At 41.1% G+C, this 13227-nt stretch overlaps 1 protein-coding gene across 1 annotated transcript in view; it reads left to right on the plus strand.

Annotated features, from left to right (window-relative positions):
- STAC (SH3 and cysteine rich domain) overlaps positions 1-13227 on the plus strand; it is a 721335-nt gene that overhangs the window by 497310 nt on the left and 210798 nt on the right. Inside the window, exon 5 of the mRNA XM_077269325.1 lies at positions 284-399. Within this exon, the coding sequence (XP_077125440.1) occupies positions 284-399 (116 nt within the window). The remainder of the gene's footprint in view (positions 1-283; positions 400-13227) is intronic.

Genomic DNA, 13227 nt, shown 5'->3' on the forward strand with positions numbered 1-13227 from the left:
CATTGTTATATCAATTTGTGATTGAGGATAATGTCACATTTGCCTGTAGCTGAATTATGGGGCCCTGGAGTTGATTACTTTTGGGCCCTTGGCACCACAGTCTGACACTACTCAGTTTAATCTTTTAAAAGCATCTCTTTTGTTAGCTAGTTATTTGTTACCGTGCTGGGCAAATTGTTTAACTGTATTGCATGATTTTGTTTTTCAATTTATGGTGTTAGAAGTCACATAAACATACAGTATTTTAAATTAAGGAAGAATAAAACTATATTGTGTTTTACAGCTTGTGGAAACAAAGTAGATCCTGTCTATGAAACCCTCCGATTCGGAACCTCTTTGGCACAGAAAAACAAGAAGAGCAGCTCTGGAAGTGGGTCCGACTCGCCCAATAGGAGCTCTGTAATAGTTTGTCTTCATTAATGTTACTATTTTTCGCACACTATTTTGCCTCCTATCTTTTAATGAATTGATTAGCATTTTAGATAACACATTTAGGAAATCAGTTTTCTATGCTGTTTTGTACTTCATCTTTACCATTTGGGGTACATTCTATATTTGCTAACTATACTGATGTTAGGATTCTTATTAAAGTGTCATTTGTCTTGGCCTATGAGGATTTATTTTTCAAACAGCCAGTGTTAAAGAGCTTGTCTACTATTGGACAACTCATGCTAAACTGCTATAGTGCCTCAGATAAAATAGAAAAACATACTCGCCTCCCGGATTGGGGCCATTCCTGCGATGTTGGTGCTGTGTCTCCCATAACAATGGCACGTGACTGCTGCAGATCAGCGGTGGCTGATCAACTGCAGCCTGTACTGTTCAGGGAGAGTGAATGTCTTCTCTGGCAGCATACTGAAAGTGTTCAACCAATCAGCGGCCACTGATAGGCAGCAGTGACATGTGACCTAACAAAGTCACATGTCCACCGGTAGAGACAGCACCGACAGTGCTTGGGGGGTAAGTATGTTTATTTTGTTTTATCTGGGGCAATTTTAACAGGTTTTTTATATGTAATCTAAGAGCAGAAGGATGTAGAGGCTGAGGGCCTGATTCCAGTGTTGTGTCACTTACTGGGCAGAATGTTGCTCTTTCAATAAAATAACTGTTTTATCAATAGAAGATTATCACGAGAGGACTAGTTATCTTGTGCCTCCTGCTCTGTGTAACCATTGCCCCTGCACTGATTAGAAGCTTTATGCCAATGTACTGCACGCAGACCAGCATGTGTTACATCAATAGAATCAGTCTCAGCCTCTACATACTGCTGCTCTCAGATTGCATAGCAAAAATGTGTCAATTTTTCTATGTAATCTGAGAGCAGCAGGGCACAGATGCTGAGACTCTTAATCCAGTGATGTGTCACTTGCTGTTCTGCATGGTGTCATTTTGATACAATCATTGCTTTCTCTGCTGCAGATCTAGCAGTGCTCAAAATGCTGAGCCTTGTATAACCCCACCCACACTGTACAATGGCATGGAGTTGCTAATTAGTGGTGCGGCAATGGTTACACAGAATGGCACAAGACAACCAGTCCTCTGGTCTAGTCTACTGATAAACTAGTTGTTATATTGAAACAGCAATACACAGCCCAGTAAGTAACACATCACTGGAATTACATTCTCAGCCCCTACATCATGCGACTCAGATTACATAGCAAAAACCTACTGACAGATTCCCTTTAAGAAGACGTTGTCTACTAGAGAACAAATCATTTAAGGAAAACTCATCTCAATGGAGCTAAGCGGGTATTCTAGTCATGTAACAGAAGATTAAGTCTTACAATTGTTGCTTTGTGGATTTGTATATCCTGAATAAAATGCTAATTTAGTTTAAAGCATATTTGTATTCACTTACAATTCACACTCTTTTCTGTACCACTTTATATGTATGTCCATAGAAGTAAAAGTTACTCACCTACAGATCCATCCTTCAGTCCTGGGGTGAGACCCCTGTCTATCTGTCTAAGGCTTGGTTCACATAGCGCTTGCCATTACATTCAGTGGCTCCGTTGCCCCATGCAAAATTGGATTTAAGTGCATGTTCCGATGGAGCCATGGTCTATAATGATGCAGATGGAGTCACATTGTGCTCTGTGGTGCATCATTTTTGGCTGTGTATGCTTAGTTGAGGCAGGCAGCAACACGTAATTAACAACGCCTTTCTGCCCAACTCCAATTAGCGTGCACCATTATAGAAAATGACCCTGTCAGCACAATCACCTGTATACCATTTCATACGTAAACTCCGACGGAGCCACTGAATGTAGCGGCAAACACCATGTAAACCCAGACTAAGCCATCATTGAAAAGATTGTGCCTTGTGGTATGTAAATTTTCTGTATATCAACAAGAAAAATGCATAGTAATGAAATAATAACATTATACCAAGTGAATAAAGTTTCCATCTTTCTTATACCCAGAAGGTACGGCAGGACTGGGTTCCATTATATCACGCACTCATTTCCGGGAGTGATATTTAAAGAGTTGTCCCATGAAGACAACAGTATTTTAACATAGGTGCAGCTACCAGATGGTGGCATTTTTTCTTTATCTATAGAGATATTTTTATTCCTGGTGGAGGGAAGCCCAGGTAATATAAGAATGACCACAGATAAGCTGACTGCAGCTCTATAGCATGTCGGTGAAGACATATTTATATACAGGTGCACAGAGGATGAGACACATTATCATATACAGATCTGGCAAAAATTAAGAGACCACTGCAAAATGTTCAGTTTGTCTGATTTTTCTCTTCATAGGTATATTTTTGAATAAAATGTAAATTGTTCTTTTATTCTATAAACTACTGACAACATGTCTATGAATTTCCAAGCAATACATTTTGTATTTATTTTCTGAAAATGAGAAATGGTCAAAATAAAAAAAAATCCAGTGCTTGCAGACCTCAAATAATGTAAAAAAAAAAGTTCATAATCTAGATAATAATTTAGAAACAACAATACTAATGTTTTAACTCAGGAAGAGATCAGAAATCAATATTTTGTGGAATAACCATGATTTTCAATCACAGCTTTCATGCATCTTGGCTTGCTTTCTGCCAGTCTTTCACACTGCTTTTGGGTGGCCTTATGCCACTCCTGGTACAAAAATGTAAGCAACTTCTTTGTTTGATGGCTTGTGACTATCCATCTTCCTCTTGATTACATTCCAGAGGTTTTGAATGGGGTTTAGGTCTGGAGATTGGGCTGGCCATGACAGGGATTTGATGTGCTGGTCCTTCATCCACACCTTGATTGATCTAGCTGTGTGGCATGGCGCATTGTCCTGCTGGAACAACCAATCCATAGAGTTGGGGAACATTGCCAGAGCAGAAGGAATCAACCGTTTTTCCAGGATAACCTTGTATGCAGCTTGATTCATGTGTCCTTCGCAAAGATTAACCTGCCCAATTCCAGCCTTGCTGAAGCATCCCCAGATCATCACCGATCCTCCACCAGATTTCACAGTGGGTGCAAGACACTGTGGCTTGTACACCTCTCCCGGTCTCCGTCTAACCATTAGACAACCAGGTGTTGGGCAAAGCTGAAAATTAGACTCATCAGAGAAGATTACCTTACTCCAGTCCTCTATGGCCCAATCCTTATGGTCTCTGGCAAACTTCAACCTGGCTCTCCTTTGCTTCTCCTTCATGAAAGGCTTTTTTCTAGATTTACATGACTTCAGTCCTGCCTCTAGGAGCCTGTTACAAACTGTTCTTGCCGTGCACTTCACCCCAGCTGCCATTTGACATTACTTTTGTAGGTCATTTGATGTCATCCTGCGGTTGCTGAGTGACATTCGAATAAGATGACAGTCATCCCGGTCAGTGGAGAGCCATTTTCACCCTCTGCTGGTCTGTAGCTTTGTTGTCCCCAATATCTGCTGCTTGACCTTGTTGTAATTGACTGCTGTCTTAGAAATTTTAAGGATGGAGGCAACATGACGTTCACTGTGTCCCTCTGCTAGTAAAGCAAGAATTGAGGCCTTCTTTCCGTCACTCAAGACTATTCTTTTCAACTCCTTTAGCATGGTTAAAAGTTATTTTTTCATTCCAATTACTTTTGGGATATTACTAGCACTTGTTTTGCCATCCAGCTTGTCCTATTGCAAGAGGATAGTGAACACCACAGCATTGTTTTTTATACTTTCTTTTGTTAAATAAGATTTGGTTCAGATGATCACCTAATCAGAAGCACATTAAGTAGAATGTGGTGTACTGTGGTTGGAATTCAACTGACACTGGAATGGAATGGCTGTAAGACATGTAGAGAAGCTGATTTTTATAAAACTGTACAGTGGTTTCTTAATTTTTGCCAGAGCTGTATATTACAACCCCTGGCAAAAATTATGGAATCACCGGCCTTGGAGGATGTTCATTCTGTTGTTTAATTTTGTAGAAAAAAAGCAGATCACAGACATGGCACAAAACTAAAGTCATTTCAAATGGCAACTTTCTGGCTTTAAGAAACACTAAAAGAAATCAAGAATAAAAAATGTGGTAGTCAGTAATGGTTACTTTTTTAACCAAGCATAGGGAAAAAAATTATGGAATCACTCAATTCTGAGGAAAAAAATTATGGAATCATGAAAAACTAACTAGCAAAGAAACACTCCAAAACATAACTAGTATTTTGTTGCACCACCTCTGGCTTTTATAACAGCTTGCAGTTTCTGAGGCATGGACTTAATGAGTGTCAAACAGTACTCTTCATCAATCTGGTTCCAACTTTCTCTGATTGCTGTTGCCAGATCAGCTTTGCAGGTTGGAGCCTTGTCATGGACCATTTTCTTCAACTTCCACCAAAGATTTTCAATTGGATTGGGATCCAGACTATTTGCAGGCCATGACATTGACCTTATGTGTCTTTTTTCAAGGAATGTTTTTACAGTTTTTGCTCTATGGTAGGATGCATTATCATCTTGAAAAATGATTTCATCATCCCCAAACATCCTTTCAATTGACGGGATAAGAAAAGTGTCCAAAATATTAACATAAACTTGTGCATTTATTGAAGATGTAATGACAGCCATCTCCCCAGTGCCTTTACCTGACATGCAGCCCCATATCATCAATGACTGTGGAAATTTGCGTGTCCTCTTCAGGCAATCATCTTTATAAATCTCATTGGAACGACACCAAACAAAAGTTCCAGCATCATCACCTTGCCCAATGCAGATTCGCAATTCATCACTGAATATGACTTTCATCCAGTCATCCACAGTCCACGATTGCTTTTCCTTAACCCACTGTAACCTTGTTTTTTTCTGTTTAGGTGTTAATGATGGCTTTCGTTTAGCTTTTATGTATGTAAATCTCATTTCCTTTAGGTGGTTTCTTACAGTTCGGTCACAGACATTGACTCCAGTTTCCACCCATTTGTTCCTCATTTGTTTTGTTGTGCATTTCCTGTTTTGGAGACATATTGCTTTAAGTTTCTGGTCTTGACGATTTGATGTCTTCCTTGGTCTATAATTCACAGCATAGCCAGCCGAAAATATCTACACTAAAACTTAACTTTTAATAATATGTTAAAAAGTCTAAGACAAACATAGAAACATTCCACGATATAAGTGCTCATGGGTACCAGTGCTCAAATAAAAAGATATGGTCCAATCTCACCAATATAGGCTCTCTTTCTTGTTTTCCAGACCTATTTAATGGAACTAAACAACCTGAGCGGAAGGCTAGAAAAGGAGGGGATTTAGGGGTCTATTTCTCCTTGTCATGGCCCGTTGAAGCTCCCGCCCTGACAAGGGCAGTACCCATGTATGAACCTGCTTATAAGGCGCCCATAAACAGTATAGCCTCCCCGAAAAATATGTCCCCCCAACGTTTTTCCTCCCCTATTCAGGGGATTCATCAAGGGAATTTGAGTAAGCTCACTAGGTTACTTGCAGTGGCAAGTTCAACCTGGCTACATCAACTGTTGTCAATGCCTCTATATGGGAATAAATGGTCTCTCTTCCTTGGTCTACCAGTATGTTTGCCTTTAACAACCTTCCCATGTTGTTTGTATATTTGGTCCAGATTTTAGACACAGCTGACTGTGAACAACCAACATCTTTTGCAACATTTCGTGATGATTTACCCTCTTTTAAGAGATTGATAATCCTCTCCTTTGCTTCAATTGACATCTCTCGTGTTGGAACCATGTTTCATGTCAGTCCACTTCGTGCAACAGCTCTCCAACATGTGATCACTCTTTTTTAGATGCAGACTAACGAGCAGATCTAATTTGATGCAGGTGTTATTTTTAGGTATGAAAATTTACAGGGTGATTCCATAATTGTTTCCTCAGAATTGAGTGATTCCATAATTTTTTCCCTATGCTTGGTTAAAAGAAGCAACAATTACTGACTATCACAATTTTTGTTCTCGATTTCATTTTGTGTTTCTTAAAGCCCAAAAGTTGCCACTTGAAATGACTTTAGTTTTGTGTCATGTCTGTTATCTGCTTTTTTTCTACAAAATTAAAAACTGAATGAACATCCTCCAAGGCCGGTGATTCCATAATTTTTGCCAGGGGTTGTACATCCCAATGTGCCTTGAGCTGAGTGTGTGAGACTGCAGCTGTATAATATTGCTGTACACATTCATACAGAACAGTCTGTGAAAACTCAACAGCAAAGGGGTGTATGAAAAAGGCAGCATACTGGTTTATTCATTGAGGCGAGGTGCAGCATGGCTGCATTATAGTGAGTGCAGATTAACTGAAATACCACAAACACACTGCAGACAGTTGTGGAGCTGTTTTTGGAAGAAAGGAGCCATAATTTTATCAGCTTACAAATTCGACATGATCTCATGTGTTATTCCAGAGAAATCCGCATTTTTCTAATATGTAAATGACCTCTTTAAGGCTATGGGGAGAATGTTGCCTGGAGGATAACTGCCTCCAGAGCTTGTTTTATATACAAGGGGACTTTACAGGTGTGACACAAGTAGCAAACACAGAACATTAGAAATGAGCTTTGTCTTGTTGCAAGCACATTTTTTGCAAATCTCTGAGATCTGCTGTGTTGCAACACTGTTACAATACTGCTTTCCTCTGAGATGGAAGCTGAGAGGAACCTGTCAATGTGTTAGTTATAATCACACACAGCTCTGCAGTGAGCAGTCATCACACATCACACTGATTCTCAGGGAGATCAGTGTCCGGCCCATAGCCTGGAAAGCTCATTTACATATAAGAAATAAGTGGATTTCTCTGGAATAAGACATCCGTTCGCAGATATCAAGGTATCATTTTATTCAGTTTCCTATCACCTGCACTCCCGTATAGATGACTTAGGATAGGAGGTACAGTCCTATAGTCAGATTCCTTTGTTAGTCTAGGACAGACCAGAAACTTATGATCAGTGTTTAAGACTTGCTGCACTCTTGTGTAATCACGCCCTATCTTTCATATCTTTGTAGCATGATCCCCCTAGACTTCATTATGTGAAAACATAGTGGAAAGAAACCTAAAGATTTAGATAATAGGTAGTGTTGAGCATTCCGATACCGCAAGTATCGGGTATCAGCCGATACTTGCGGGTATCGGAATTCCGATACCGAGATCCGATACTTTTGTAGTATCGGGTATCGGTATCGAAACAACATTAATGTGTAAAATAAAGAATTAAAATAAAAAATATTGCTATACTCACCTCTCCGACGCAGCCTGCACCTTACCGAGGGAACCGGCAGCGTTGTTTGCTTAAAATTCGCGCTTTAACTTCCTTACGCGAAGTCCCGGCTTGTGATTGGTCGCGCGCCGCCCATGTGACCGCGACGCAACCAATCACAGCAAGCCGTGACGTAATTTCAGGTCCTTCAGGATTTTAAAATTACGTTCCGGCGTTGTGATTGGTCGCGTCGCAGTCACATGGGCGACGCGACCAATCACAAGCCGTGACGTCACGGGAGGCAGGAGATGCGCGCATTTTAAAATGCGCGCGTGTCCAGCCTCCCGTGACGTCAAGGCTTGTGATTGGTCGCGTCGCCCATGTGACTGCGACGCAACCAATCACAACGCCGGAACGTAATTTTAAAATCCTGAAGGACCTGAAATTACGTCACGGCTTGCTGTGATTGGTTGCGTCGCGGTCACATGGGCGGCGCGCGACCAATCACAAGCCGGGACTTCGCGTAAGGAAGTTAAAGCGCGAATTTTAAGCAAACAACGCTGCCGGTTCCCTCGGTAAGGTGCAGGCTGCGTCGGAGAGGTGAATATAGCAATATTTTTTATTTTAATTCTTTATTTTACACATTAATATGGTTCCCAGGGCCTGAAGGAGAGTTTCCTCTCCTTCAGACCCTGGGAACCATCAGGGATACCGTCCGATACATGAGTCCCATTGACTTGTATTGGTATCGGGTATCGGTATCGGATTAGATCCGATACTTTGCCGGTATCGGCCGATACTTTCCGATACCGATACTTTCAAGTATCGGACGGTATCGCTCAACACTAATAATAGGTAATTGCGGTTCCTCTATGAAGTAATGCATTGTGATTTTCTATAAGAGTGAAGTTGTACTATCTAGAACCTATTTTAAATAGTGTGAAAACCACATATAATGGGCAGTAATATACAGTTTGCTCCAATTTTCATGGCTATTAGTAATAAGACTGTATATAAAACAGCACTGTTCAATTAGTTAGGTGGATATTTCAGACCTCTGAATATATATTCTGCGGTAAATACTGTAGCTCACTTTGTAATTGGAGAAAAACTCCTGACTTCTATAATGCACTTAGATCCAGTACTCTTTAAAAGTGTGTCTAAAATGTAAAATATACAACTTACTTCTATGCACTACTGTCAATAATACATTTCAAATGATTACTTTGAAGCTCCCGAAGCTCCACTTTTGCTTGGACTTGACGTAGACGGGCCAGTAACTTTCTCTGTCATGTAGCCTATGCTGTGTATGTGTGTGTGTGGAGCAGCTCTCCGACTGGCTCCTCTTAGATTCAAAGCTGACCCCCTTTAATGAGCCATCCAGCCAGCTCCATTTATAAACAGCTATGGTCCCATGATGACAAAGTAAGCTCTCTCTTCATGTATCAAACCTAAAACAGAAGTGAAGCTGGGTCCCAGGAAAGGCGCTGACTGCTGAATATTGTGACCAATTGATAATGGCAATATATCAGTAAGTACTATATATTTTATCTTTAAACACATATATAGCAATGTTATTTTAGCAGGACAACTACTTCTGTTGGCCAAGTCCCTTAACTATGTGAAATGGTCAGAAAAGTTGACTAATGAATAATCATGAGGAAACTACAGTATTTTTTCATAGCTCAGCTATTTAGATGAGATTCAGGACGATCTAAGTGTAAAATATTTATGGAAGTTTACTTTTACAAAGTATAGAGCATAATTACCTATAAAGCACATATCATCGACATACTGTATATGCAAATGAAGACATCTTCATAAAATATTTTTAGAGAGTATTTATTTTCTTCCGTGCGTGATATAATCAGATTTATAATGCCTAAATGATTATGCAAAATTAGCATTGATGAACTTTTAAGGGGTTATCTGTTACTAGGACCACCCCTTCTTGATCTAAATGTTTGTCCACGATAAAATAAAAAAGCCTATACTCATCTCCTGTGCCCGTGCCCTCCCAACAGTGTCAGCACTCACTCTCCCTGGGGCTCCCGTGCTGTTGTTGTGACACATAGGCCCAGCACCCAATCAGGGCTGGCGTCACTGTCCCCTCCTTTCATTACATTTTTGTTTTATGGGGGCCAAGTGAGGAGTATGACAAGGAGTTGTCCAAGTAGTGGACAACCTCTTTAACACCAATCTAAGGCAATGTTGCAACTGCTAACCCTGCTTCTGCTAGTTTTGCCCTAGGAAATATCATATAGTCCTATATTACTAAAATAAAGACTCTTGATTTATACTGTATTCTGCAGCATGGAGTTTACAGAATTATTAATCGACTGGTGTGGTTAAACCATCAAGACTTCCTTATGTAATTTATTATTATAAGTAATGCTAGAACATTATTCATCATTGTTCTGTGTTTTGTGGATTTTTAATTTATACTATGCACAGCATAAATGAGTACACCCCCTTTGAAAAGTAAGATTTTTATCGATATTTAACTGTACAATTTCCACATTTTTTACAAGACTGAGTTTCATGGTACATTTTTTAACCCATAAAATGAAAGTAAGTTTTTTTTATATAACTTTCATTACAAAATTTTAATATGTATGCAAATTAGTTGATGCAAGATGAATAAACCACACATCAAAAACAGCTACATCTAGTATTTTGTATGACCTGCTTGGTTTTCAAAGACTATACTAAGACCTCTAGGCTTACAATAAACAAGTTGGCGACAAATTGCAACACTTTTTTTTCCATTCTTTAAGAACTACTTTTTTTCTAGCCTGGATGCTGGATGGAGAGTGATGCTCAACTTGTCTCTTCAGAATTCCCTGCAGGTGTTCTCTTGGGTTCAGATACTTCGCCACTGAACCACTTTCATCTTGTTATTTTTCAGAAAAGCAACAGATGTCTCTTTTGGATCATTCTCATGTTGGAAACGTTCATGGATTCTTAGAGTACAGAATGATGATAGCATCTTCTCTTTTAATATAGAACAGTGCATCTGTGAATTCATAAAGTGTAGCTCCCTGACACCAGCAGCACTCATGCAACCCCCCAAAAGGACACTGCCACCACCATATTTCACTGTAGGCACCGTGCATTTCACCTTTGCGATGCCATGCAGTTTTTAAGCCATCAGTTCCAAAATCATTTAGCATATTCTCATCACTCCAGAGTGTAGAGTCTCAATAGTCTTCACACTTTTCAGCATGAGCCCTGACAAATTGTAGGTGAGCAATTTTGTGCATGGACTTTAAGAGAGGCGTCCTTCATGGACAAGCCAAATTTCTCTGCAGTGTATGCCATATTGTGCTATGGGAAACACCCGGTTTGTCTTTCTTCACCTGTAGCTAACTGCAATGAACTTGATGTCGATTTTTCTTCAACAATTTTGTGGAGACACGAGGGTCAATGGGTGCGCTCATCTGCTGGCCTAGTGGTCTTTAGAAAGAGACCAGGGCTCAGTCCATTGAATGCCCGTACTCCTTTATCTAGGGCAGAATAGTACTCAGACAACACAGGGTGAGGGTAACACAGTGTGGCAATGCTTTATTGTTCCACCATTAGACAATAACATATAGTAAAGATCCAACAAGTACATAAGATGGAGCAAATGACAGAGTCTCAACCTTCCACTGGCTCACCAAATGGAATTAGAACATCTGCAACTTCAAGCTTCCAGGGCCAAGTACCCCAACTAGTGGCACCTTTTGGCAAGACCCCACAGAAAGGCGGTAGTGCCAAGCTTAGCAAGGTGACAGAGTACATTGAGGAATGAGGCCAGGTCACCTGATTGTCCTAACCTAGATTCTCCACACATTTTAGAGGGTTCAGTTATGGTCTATGGAGCAGATCTGTATTCCTCCAGCTGGGGCCATGGTCCTTTAAGCTGACGTTCTGTAGAGTGTAAAATCTATAATCCTCTGGTTGGAGCCACAGTGCCCTAGCTACTGTCATGTAGAGTTCTGGAAAACAGAGGCATATCTTACTTTTATAATTCACAGCTCTTGTTCAGGTATTTTTCCACTGGATTGCGGGAAGGTGTGAGATGTTTCATTGTTCGAATGTTCAAATAACATGCATAACATGTCTTTCAATATGTGCAGTACAACAAGCCACATGAACTGATGCAATGAGTAATCAACATATTAACAAATATCAATTGTTCAATTATCCTGTGCCTTTGTTTCCCAAGGATGGTAGGACAATAAGCTGCAAGGACTGATAAAATAGGTAAACAGCAGCTATTCAAAAAGTCACAAACATCAATTCTATCTACAACAAGAGTCAACATTCAGACTCATATGAACCCTGAGCCTAATAAATATATATCTGGCATAATTAATACAAAATTCTGTGTCATCACACTTTCTCATCAGAAGACACTCCTGTTTAGGAATGAACTTCAGTGGTCAGCCTGAATACCTCTGTGAGATTGTTGCAGTTCCATCTTTTGTTAATTTTTTGTATCACTTTTGCAAAAGTATTTTGACTGATAAGTAAAGCTAAGCTAATACACTTGTAGCCTTAGGTTTAGGCTTCACCTTTCTTGTGTAAAGAAATTTTCTTTCTCAGGACGTGTGACATTTTTTTTCCAGGTGGTGTCATTGCTGACAGCATAAAAAATGAAGGGGTTTCTTTCTTAACCCCTTCCCGACCTTTGACGCCACGTAGGCGTCATGAAAGTCGGTGCCAATCCGACCCATGACGCCTATGTGGCGTCATGGAATGATCGCATCCCTGCAGATCAGGTGAAAGGGTTAACTCCTATTTTACCCGATCTGCAGGGAGAGGGGGAGTTGTACTTCAGCCCAGGGGGGGTGGCTTTGCCCCCACGTGGCTACGATCGCTCTGATTGGCTGTTGAAAGTGCAACAGCCAATCAGAGCAATTTGCAATATTTCACCTATGAAAATGGTGAAATATTGCAATCCAGCCATGGCCGATGCTGCAATAGCATCTGCCATGGCTGGAAATCATGTTCTGCCCCCCCCCCACCGCCCCCGATCTCCTCCCCAGTCCTCCGTTCTCTCCGGTATCCCCCTCCGTCCCCCTGTCCGCTCCCCCGTGCTCCTGTCCGCTCCCCCGTGCTCCTGTCTGCTCCCCCGGTCCTCCGATCCCCCCCCTGTGCTCCGATCCACCCCCCCACCACCCCTCATACTTACCGAGCCTCCCGAAGTCGGTCCGTCTTCTCCATGGGCGCCGCCATCTTCCAAAATGGCGAGCGCATGCGCAGTGCGCCCGCCGCATCTGCCGGCCGGCAAAGTACATTTTGATCGCTGTGGTAGGTTCTATCACAGCGATCAAAATAAAAAAATAATAAATAAACCCCCCCCTTTATCACCCCCATAGGTAGGGACAATAATAAAATAAAGAAAATATATATATATTTTTTTTCCACTAGGGTTAGGGTTAGAACTAGGGTTAGAACTAGAACTAGGGGTAGGGTTAGGGTTAGGGGTAGGGTTAGGGTTATGGCATGTGCACACAGTGCGGATTTGGCCGTGGATCCGCAGCGGATCGGCCGCGGATCCGCAGCGGATACACAGCGGATCCGCAGCGGATCGGCAGCGGATACACAGCGGATCCGCAGCGGATCGGC

This window comes from Ranitomeya variabilis, chromosome 6 (assembly GCF_051348905.1).
Source record: "Ranitomeya variabilis isolate aRanVar5 chromosome 6, aRanVar5.hap1, whole genome shotgun sequence".
In the NCBI taxonomy this organism is placed as follows: domain Eukaryota; kingdom Metazoa; phylum Chordata; class Amphibia; order Anura; family Dendrobatidae; genus Ranitomeya; species Ranitomeya variabilis.